This window comes from Sinocyclocheilus anshuiensis, unplaced genomic scaffold, assembly GCF_001515605.1.
Source record: "Sinocyclocheilus anshuiensis isolate Anshui unplaced genomic scaffold, SAMN03320099.WGS_v1.1 scaffold2395, whole genome shotgun sequence".
In the NCBI taxonomy this organism is placed as follows: Eukaryota; Metazoa; Chordata; class Actinopteri; order Cypriniformes; family Cyprinidae; genus Sinocyclocheilus; species Sinocyclocheilus anshuiensis.
This window is the reverse complement of record NW_015538047.1, coordinates 10,222-20,707: the sequence shown is the minus strand read 5'-3', so window position 1 is coordinate 20,707 and position 10,486 is coordinate 10,222. Positions and strand designations below refer to the sequence as shown.

The following is a 10,486-nucleotide window of genomic DNA, read 5'->3' as shown; positions in this document are numbered from 1 at the left end:
TCTGCGGCCGGTTCATTTCCATTTAGTCCCCTTTTAGAAGCTGCAGTCTGTCACCGCCTCAATACACCGGCCACTACTGCTGTTGAACGTGGAGTTCAAACATCAGCCATCAAGCTACTGGGAAGATGGTCATCCTCCGCATTTGAATCATACATTAGACCTGTACCACAAACCATCTCAAAGGTTCAGCTGATAATATCAAGCTGTCCTCAAGGTAATCTATATGCAATTACTGGTGGTGGTATAATACCTATTCATATTACTCCCAACAACCTCTATGGTTTACTGCGGCTTAACTTGGCCTGTCTTTCGTGGCCTTCCCCTCTGTTGCCTATCTTGTGGTGTTTCCCACTGTGGCCTATTTACATGGCCTTCCTCTCTGTGCCCACTGAGGCATTTCATTCTACGGCCTCTTGGCTTTCTCACTATGGCCCATCTGGGCATCTCCATCTGTGGCCTATCTAGGCCTTTTCTCCACGGCCTTCGTGGCCTTTCTTTGCGGCCTATCGCCTTAGGCCTCAGCCTTTTCCCCACTGAGGCCTATCGGGGCCCTTTCCCCACTGAGGCCTATCGTGGCCTCTATCTCTGTGAGGCCTATCGTGGCCTCTATCACTGTCCGGCCTATCGTGGCCTCTATCACTGTCCGGCCTATCGTGGCCTCTATCACTGTCCGGCCTATCGTGGCCTCTATCACTGTCCGGCCTATCGTGGCCTCTATCACTGTCCGGCCTATCGTGGCCTCTATCACTGTCCGGCCTATCGTGGTCTCTCTCTCTGAGGCCTCTGAGGCCTCTGTGGCCCATCTCCTCTACTCTATAAGCTAATACTTTAAGCTATAATCCGATACATTCTTTAACGCTCGTCATACTCGCTTTAATCATGACTAATTAAATCTTATCTTTTCTTTCTTTTGTCCATATGTTCTAGGATCTTAAGAAATACTTCGTCTGGTGGGTACTTAATTTTCTTCTTTCTTTTGGGGTAGGCTCCGCCCTGCCTTCATCTTCGGCAGGAATAGCTGGAATCTACAATGTCTGATTCAAGCTACGGATGGGGCCTACGCCAAAATAATTCTGTTCTTTGTATTGGTTTTGTAAATAAATACTTTGGAGTCCTATGTTCACCTCCGGAGTCTTTCTGGTAGAACTGATTTCACTCTGACCATCAGAGGAAATCCGATACATTCTTTAACGCTCGTCATACTCGCTTTAATCATGACTAATTAAATCTTATCTTTTCTTTCTTTTGTCCATATGTTCTAGGATCTTAAGAAATACTTCGTCTGGTGGGTACTTAATTTTCTTCTTTCTTTTGGGGTAGGCTCCGCCCTGCCTTCATCTTCGGCAGGAATAGCTGGAATCTACAATGTCTGATTCAAGCTACGGATGGGGCCTACGCCAAAATAATTCTGTTCTTTGTATTGGTTTTGTAAATAAATACTTTGGAGTCCTATGTTCACCTCCGGAGTCTTTCTGGTAGAACTGATTTCACTCTGACCATCAGAGGAGTCCAGACTGAAGATACAGGAGATTATTACCGTTTGATTGTACAAGAGATCACACAGTGATAAAGAGTCGTACAAAAACCTCTGTCAGTCAGAGTCACAGTGACTGCACTGATACAGCTGAGAGACACTGCAGCTGCTGATGAGAGGATGTTATAAATACAACTTGGTGTAGCAAAGTTAACGAAACTTTAAATGTCTAAATTTAGATTAAAAATAATGAAATGTGACCCTGGACCAAAAAAACTGTCTCAAGTCGCTGGGGTATATTTGTAGCAATAGCCAAAAAAACACTGTATGGCTCAAAATTATAGATTTTTCTTTTATGCCAAAAATCCTTAGGATATTAAGTAAAGATCATGTTCCATTAAAGAATATCAGCTGTGTAAAAGCACACATGCACTCTTTTCTGATGTTGTTGGTGAAAAGCAGAGCAGATGTCAGATGAGAGAGAGTAAAGCTCAGTGTGGAGAATGATTGGAGTCTCTCATGTGCTGTTGGTCTCCATATGAGACATTAGAGAGAATCCATAGGAGCGAGTGAGTGGATCTGCTCTGAACACTGATCTCTCCTCACTTCTCCTCATGAGAGAGTCAGACTACTGCTCCAGCTGTTCAGACCGTCCTTCTGCAGGACTCCAGCACTGCTGTCCTGAGACCTGATGCTCCTGAACACCTTCAGCTCCGGCTCCAATCTGAAGGGCAGCTCGTGTTTGTCTCTCACATCAGTTCTGCTGATCTTTGTGGAAATCTCTTAACGCTCACTGTAGGAGAAATGATGCCTGACAATCAGAGAACACGTCAACTCAACACATTAACAGTGTCTGGCCTTTGTTTCTCTGCTCACAACAAGCAGCTTAGGAAACAAATACTGATGTAAATACAAGATTTCAAACATAATTAAATTCATCGTAACTGTTGAAAGCATCATGGTAAAGTTTTGGATAGTGTAAAACCACAAAAATCTTACCAAACTTGTGCTGCAAGAAACAGCTATTTTCTAAGAATTAATTACAATATTTGTGTTAATAGCTTTGAAAAATGTTTTAAGTTCATATCAGTTTTCATTCATTTTAAGAGTTTCTAAAATAATTTTTCAATTAAAAATTAATTTAATGCATATTTGTAATATAGCTTCTATTAGATATATCTTATAAGAGATAGAGATCTTTCCAGAAGAAATTAAACTATTAAGTATCGAGCCAAGCTGTACTGTACTTTATCACAAAAAAAACAAAACAAAAACTATATATAAACACACATAATTTGTGATAAAATATAAATGCAAACATTTTCTGTATTTCAGTTTGTACAGTTTATACTTATCAAAAAGTATTACAACTGCTTACATTTTCAAAATGTTGCCTCTTTTTTTCAAAACTTTACACACAAATCTAGGAATTGCACACACAAAATGCAAAATGCCTCACATCTCTTGCAAAACTTAATTCCTGTTAGATTTTTGTGTTACATAGAGAATTGTGTTGTGTTTTGCAAAAAGTGCTTTATGAAATTGAAAACCGAGTCAAAGGCCGAGAATTAGTGTATGGTTTTGCAGATTTGCTGTGTGCTTCTGCTGTTTGAGTGTCAGCTTTCAGAAACGGTGTCACAAGTAAAGAATTTGTGTAAGCAGTTGGAAAAAACTGTAAAGCTTCAAATGTTTTGTAGAACATGAACATGCAATAAAGATATTCATCTGCAGTCTGAGACTGACAGCTGCCTGTTCTGTGTACGAAGAGCATTTACATAAAGAGACACTTTGCATGAGAGTGTTTATAGTGCTGTGAGTTTAACACTTCATGACTGAGAGCAGAACACAAACATGCTTCAGTGCTCTGAGAGTGTTTATAGTGCTGTGAGTTTAACACTTCATGACTGAGAGCAGAACAGAACACAATCTTCATCATCACACAAGACACAACAACAACAACAATGAACAACATCCTCATCTGGATTCTCTGTATATGTATACAAGGTAAGGTTTTCATGTTAATGTTAAAGTAAGATATTATAATATTATCAGCAATCAATGTTACACATAGATCCTGCTCTTTCTATCTCTGTTTTTAGGTTTCAGTGGACAAGTGACTGTGACTCAGACTCCCTCTGTAAAAACAGTTCAGATTGGTGAATCAGTCACTATAAACTGTAAAACAAACACAGTAGTGAGCAATGACTGTCCAGGTTCATATACTTGTATGGCCTGGTATCAGCAGAAACCTGAAGAAGCTCCTAAACTCTTGATTCGTTATGCAGTCCAAAGAGAATCAAACACTCCATCTAGATTCAGTGGCAGTGGATCCAGAACTGATTTCACTCTGACCATCAGTGGAGTCCAGACTGAAGATACAGGAGATTATTACTGTCTGAGTTACCACAATGATCCAGCGTTCACACAGTGATAAAGAGTCGTACAAAAACCTCCGGTCTGAGACTGACAGCTGCCTGTTCTGTGTATGAAGAGCATTTACATAGAGAGACACTTTGCATGAGAGTGTTTATAGTGCTGTGAGTTTAACACTTCATGACTGAGAGCAGAACAGAACACAATCTTCATCATCACACAAGACACAACAACAACAATGAACAACATCATCATCCTCATCTGGATTCTCTGTATATGTATACAAGGTAAGGTTTTCATGTTAATGTTAAAGTAAGATATTATAATATTATCAGCAATCAATGTTACACATAGATCCTGCTCTTTCTATCTCTGTTTTTAGGTTTCAGTGGACAAGTGACTGTGACTCAGACTCCCTCTGTAAAAATGATTCAGATTGATGAATCAGTCACTATAAACTGTAAAACAAACACAGTAGTGAGCAATGACTGTCCAGGTTCATATACTTGTATGGCCTGGTATCAGCAGAAACCTGAAGAAGCTCCTAAACTCTTGATTCGTTATGCAGTCCAAAGAGAATCAAACACTCCATCTAGATTCAGTGGCAGTGGATCCAGAACTGATTTCACTCTGACCATCAGTGGAGTCCAGACTGAAGATACAGGAGATTATTACTGTCTGAGTTACCACAATGATCCAGCGTTCACACAGTGATAAAGAGTCGTACAAAAACCTCCGTCAGTCAGAGTCACAGTGACTGCACTGATACAGCTGAGAGACACTGCAGCTGCTGATGAGAGGATCACAAACAACACAATGACACAGCGTATCAAACATTTCAGAGACTATTTATTTATATGATATAGTTGTGAAGCAGAGATTTATTAGTGGAAACAAGGAGAGAGTAGTCAAAACCAGGCAATGGTCAAAAGCAAGGCAACAGAGAAGCAAACAGCATGCAGGAGTCAATTAAGATCAAAACCCAAAGATGACAAAATCCAGAGTCATAAAACCAAGAGTGTAGAGTGTGAAACAAGCAACACTTCACACTGAGTGAACAAACAGTCAGGGTTTAAACAGGCCATTCTAATTAGACTGATGAGAATAAACACCTGAGAAGAATCACATCAGAGTTCAGGTGAGTGTGACGTCTGGTGGTGGAGTTAAGAAGTGACAAACGTGTGACAATACCAAGGAAATATAATATAATTCTACTGTATATCACTTACTAGATTTCACATTGTCTAGAAGAAAAATAAATGTATGGTGCTTGTTCATGCAAAACTTTCCATCACAATGTAAACAATTTTTCCAAGATTTCCCTTGTCTTTATAATATTTTGATGTCTGGATTTGAAGTTTTACATCAGTCGTGAACAAGCACATTACTATAACAGACTTATCGACTCATGATCAAGTCAAGCCAGTAACTTATTGTCTGGCTAATCTGATTCTTCGTTCTCTCATCTGATTTTCATGATGAATCATTCACTGCGTCTCATCACAGATCAACAGTTGATTCAATCATTCAGAAGGTCAGTATGACTGCTGAGAGTCTCAGTGTGAACAAACCTCATCTCTCCATTAGTTCAACTCTACTGACTCATTTCAGAGAATAAAGAGTCAAACAGTCAAACTCATATTTGAGTGATTCTGTTCCTCTCAGAATAGAGCAGCTCCATCAGCAGATGTTCAGCGTCCTCACAGGAGCTTCATGATACAGTCAAACTACACAGAGTCAACACACAGAGAACCAATAGTGATCTGAAGAAATCTTTCAGTGTTTGAGCTTCATTATTTGACTACACAGAATAGTTTCATAATTTCCTCCATTTGCAGGTGTTTTTATGGTTCACTGAGTGACATTTGATTATAAAACATGAACTTGAGTTCTGGGGTCTCATTTATAAAGACGCACATATCATTTTCTGAAATTCTCTACGAGCGATTAATAAAACCAAAAAAAAAAAAAAGTTTCTAAATGCATTAATCTTTATAAATCTCAGTTAATTTGAAATACAAGCACAATGTGATTGAATCAAACACATCAACCTACAGAACGGCCACAAATATGACTTTATGGTTCAGAAGAAGTACAACATTAATCAACATGAACAAGCAAATCCAAATGTGTTCATATTCAGGAACTCATTAATACCTGTGATGTAATTTTCACAAAGCATAATATTAATGAATATTGTGATTGTTTATTTTTACCTTATTTTTTTTTATCTTAACTATTTTATAAACAATGTTGAATTTTCTTATGGTATATATGTGTACAAAGGTTTGTATGAATGCTCTTTTGTACAGATACAAATATTTTCACATAATTTCACATAATTTATGTGTTTGTAAATCCCAATTTGTTCCTCACTTTTAGGATGAATCCTCCATCATTTAGGATCCGATTATACATGCATTTTAGAAATGAAGCTTGTGACCTTTTCAAATTCAAAAATACAAAAATGAGTCAAAGACATAAAGATAAAATATTGTTTTATTGCTAACTGAATTTCGATTAAATAATATCCAGTATAGTTGAAACAGCTTTTAAGTTTTTAATCTTCACCCATTTGTGCTTTTATTTTGACTTCTGTAAATATTACTCAGATTAATATTAATCTAATAAATCTCCAAACAAAACCACCAGACCATCATTAAACACCTCAAAATCTTAAATCCACAAAAGAATACTGAAAGACTGACAGCCAAACACAAGAGCGCAGTAATTTTACAAGACTTACACACAAAATAATTTATTATAAACGATAAATAGGAATATCAGCACAGTTTTTAGTCTCGTGTCAAACTGGTTTACATGTATGTGTATGAAGAGCATTTACATAAAGAGACACTTTGCATGAGAGTGTTTATAGTGCTGTGAGTTTAACACTTCATGACTGAGAGCAGAACACAACACAATCTTCATCATCACACAAGACACAACAACAACAATGAACAACATCTTTGCATCGTCAGCACATGCTTCAGTGCTCTGAGAGTGTTTATAGTGCTGTGAGTTTAACACTTCATGACTGAGAGCAGAACACAACACAATCTTCATCATCACACAAGACACAACAACAACAATGAACAACATCATCATCCTCATCTGGACTCTGACTCTCTGCATTCAGGGTAAATATTTTATAATAAATCACAAACTATACTAAAATTTTCATATACTGTGGACTAGTATGATATATTAGAATAATAATATGTTATCAAAATGTTCACTAAACATCTAAAATGTCTTATTTCAGAGATCTGGGGACAAATGACAGTGACTCAGAATCCAGAAATAAAATCCATCAAACAAGGAGAAACTGTTACGATCAGCTGTAAAACCAGTCAGAAACTTTCTAGCTGTAGTAACTGTGTGTCTTGGTATCAGCAGAAACCTGGAGAAGCTCCTAAACTCCTCATTTATTACATAAACATCCTCCAGTCAGGAACGCCATCTAGATTCAGTGGCAGTGGATCTGGCACTGATTTCTCTCTGACCATCAGTGGAGTCCAGACTGAAGATACAGGAGACTATTACTGTGTGGCTGTAAACTGGATCAGTAATAGCTGGGTGTTCACACAGTGATAAAGAGTCGTACAAAAACCTCCGTCAGTCAGAGTCACAGTGACACAGTGAGAGACACTGCAGCTGCTCTACAACACAATCACACACAACACTGATCAACACAAACACTAATAACACAATATCATTACAATCAACAGAAATATTATACTTCTGTGAATGTGTCAGTGTTTTAATAGGATCATCATATTTAGGTGTAATATATGATTCCTGTCAATCAAACTGAACAGATTCAGTCACTTCTGCTGTCTGTACGTGATGCTTTACATTTGACCCACAGAAAAATGTACCAATGTTTTCACCTTCTCCTGCACTATAATGATGAGTTAGTCTGTGTGCTGCTTGACTACAGCAGAAGTGAAACTGGTCTGTTTCAGTCCAGATCATGTAACCAATCAAACAGTGACTCTGGGAGTGTGGGCTGAAAATCAAATTTGATTTGTGAAGAAGTTCTCCCGTGCGTATGAATACAAAATGATCCATGTTATTATTAGTGAATTAGACACAATATTCTTCCGCAAGACTCGTGCTAATTTTAACTGCTATAGGGCAGAAAGTTACACAGTGTATCTTTAAATTATTAAGTAATTACATTAAACCCTACACATACAGGATAACAATAATTGTGCAAATAATGTAAAAACCTCAAACCCTATTACACCAGTGTGTTTTTTATACTGAACTCTGCAAAACACAAAGCATATTGAACAAAATACTCTCAAAACAGAAGACTGTGTGCCATTTAACTGTGGCCGGCGCGTGCTTACAGGCAAACTAGGCAGACACCTACTGTGACAGTACAGTGAGGCTGGCAAGAAAGAGAGAGATTTCATTTGTAATGTATTTTCTTATATGTATTAATTTCATTTATTTAATTCATTGAACTTTCTTTTGGAAATATCGCACTCATATCAACAAGTTGTCACCCCATTATTATTCTAAATCTAAATTATTTTTTCTTTATAGCGCTCACACCCCACTCTTAGTTCGGCATCAATAGTCAACATGAGAAACACCCGGATGTACATCAAAAGTGTCTTCAAAACTAATAAAACTCTCCAGACAAAAATGTATGACTTTTGCTACTGGTGATGACTAATGACTTTTAAATCCTGACACGTTTCTGAAGGGCAGGCTTATGTTGTGTATGTGTGTGTGAGAGAGAAAAAAACAGGAGAGAAGTCATGTGGCTCACTTTATTGCGTGCGTTATATTTATATATGCCATTTATAATTTTTTATAAATGCTATGAATAGCTGTGCACACACAAGCGACGGGATTTCAGGTGTACGAGCACCGCTTGCAAATCGTCACTTCACCACTACAACCAATTTGCCCAAAAATGAACAAGATACTTGTGCTTTCCACATCCGTGTGAGACTTCATTAATGTAAAAGTGGTACTGTTGCCGGACCAATTTATGTGTGGCTCACCGGGAATTCTCCTGAATCTTTCCATGGCCACTCCAGGCCTGTATATGCAGTTATTATATTATATACAGGTCCGGTTCTATGGGGGTGCTCAAAACAATCAAGAGCACCCTCAGTTAAAGGCACAGTATGTAAGATTTTTTATTAAAATATCCACAAACCACTAGAATAGTGTTATATATTTTCCTGACTTGTGTGCTTACATTATCCCAAATGTTTCGAAGAATGTTATCCGCTGCTTAAGTCACACGGGTATATTTGTAGCAGTAGCCAACAATACATTGTATGAGTCAAAATTATTGATGTTTCTTTTATGCCAAAAATCATTAGGATATTAAATAAAGCTCATGTTCCATGAAGATATTTTGTAAATTTCCTACCGTAAATATATCAAAACTTAATGTTTGATTAGTAATATGCATTACTAAGTACTTAATTTGGTCAACTTTAAAGGTGATTTTCTCAATATTTTGATTTTCAAATAGTTGTATCTCGGCCAAATATTGTCCTAATCCTAACAAACCATACATCAATGGAAAGATTATTTATTCAGATGAAGTATAAGTCACAAGTAAAAAAAAAAATTTTTTGGTTTTGTGGTCCAGGGTCACATTTTATCAGATACTTTAACTTAATAAATAAATAATAAATAAATAAATGCATCATGCATGACTGTGAATAGGTTATTTCTACAGCAGCACTGAAAACTGAAAATACTGCATCCACACTGACAGATGTCAAAATAAAGTCAAATATTAATGTCATATCAGCCAGCAAAACATAAACAAACAGATATTTTAAAATGAATCAACATGTAATTATCACTAACTGGTTCCAAAACATTACTCTGAAAATAAAATATTATCTAGAGTTTAATATTTTGGTAGCAGCACTAGCTACTGTGAATCCTGCCCACTTCTTTGCATTGTCAGCACATGCTTCAGTGCTCTGAGAGTGTTTATAGTGCTGTGAGTTTAACACTTCATGACTGAGAGCAGAACAGAACACAATCTTCATCATCACACAAGACACAACAACAACAATGAACAACATCATCATCCTCATCTGGACTCTGACTCTCTGCATTCAGGGTAAATATTTTGTACTTAATAACATTACACACATCTTATGTACAGTCCAATAACCGCTGAATTAATAAGTTGTCTTATTTCAGAGATCTGGGGACAAGTGACAGTGACTTAGAATCCAGAAATAAAATCCATCAAACAAGGAGAAACTGTTACGATCAGCTGTAAAACCAGTCAGCCGATTTCTGACTGTAGTGACTCTGTGTCTTGGTATCAGCAGAAACCTGGAGAAGCTCCTAAACTCCTCATATATTACATAAACACCCTCCAGTCAGGAACTCCATCTAGATTCATTGGCAGTGGATCTGACTATGGAAGTGATTTCTCTCTGACCATCAGTGGAGTCCAGACTGAAGATACAGGAGACTATTACTGTCAGAGTTTTCACTACCCAAACAGTAAACATGTGTTCACACAGTGATAAAGAGTCGTACAAAAACCTCCGTCAGTCAAGAGTCACAATGACTGCACTGATACAGCTGAGAGAAACTGCAGCTGCTCATAAACACAATCACACACAACACTGATCA

At 37.5% G+C, this 10,486-nt stretch overlaps 2 pseudogenes and 2 gene segments (V, D, J or C); all 4 read left to right on the top strand.

Moving 5' to 3' along the window:
- Window positions 1–3,395: 3,395 nt before the first annotated feature.
- On the top strand, window positions 3,396–3,905 carry LOC107681690 (Ig kappa chain V-IV region STH-like). The segment is given in 2 exon segments: window positions 3,396–3,478; window positions 3,574–3,905. Coding segments are annotated over 2 exon segments (375 nt in total).
- Window positions 3,906–4,067: 162 nt separating this feature from the next.
- Window positions 4,068–4,561, top strand: LOC107681680 (Ig kappa chain V-IV region STH-like). The segment is given in 2 exon segments: window positions 4,068–4,134; window positions 4,230–4,561. Coding segments are annotated over 2 exon segments (381 nt in total).
- Window positions 4,562–6,880: 2,319 nt separating this feature from the next.
- Window positions 6,881–7,441, top strand: LOC107681672 (Ig kappa chain V-III region NG9-like; annotated as a pseudogene).
- A 2,411-nt stretch (window positions 7,442–9,852) lies between these two features.
- LOC107681701 (Ig kappa chain V-III region NG9-like) lies at window positions 9,853–10,377 on the top strand (annotated as a pseudogene).
- Window positions 10,378–10,486: the final 109 nt, after the last annotated feature.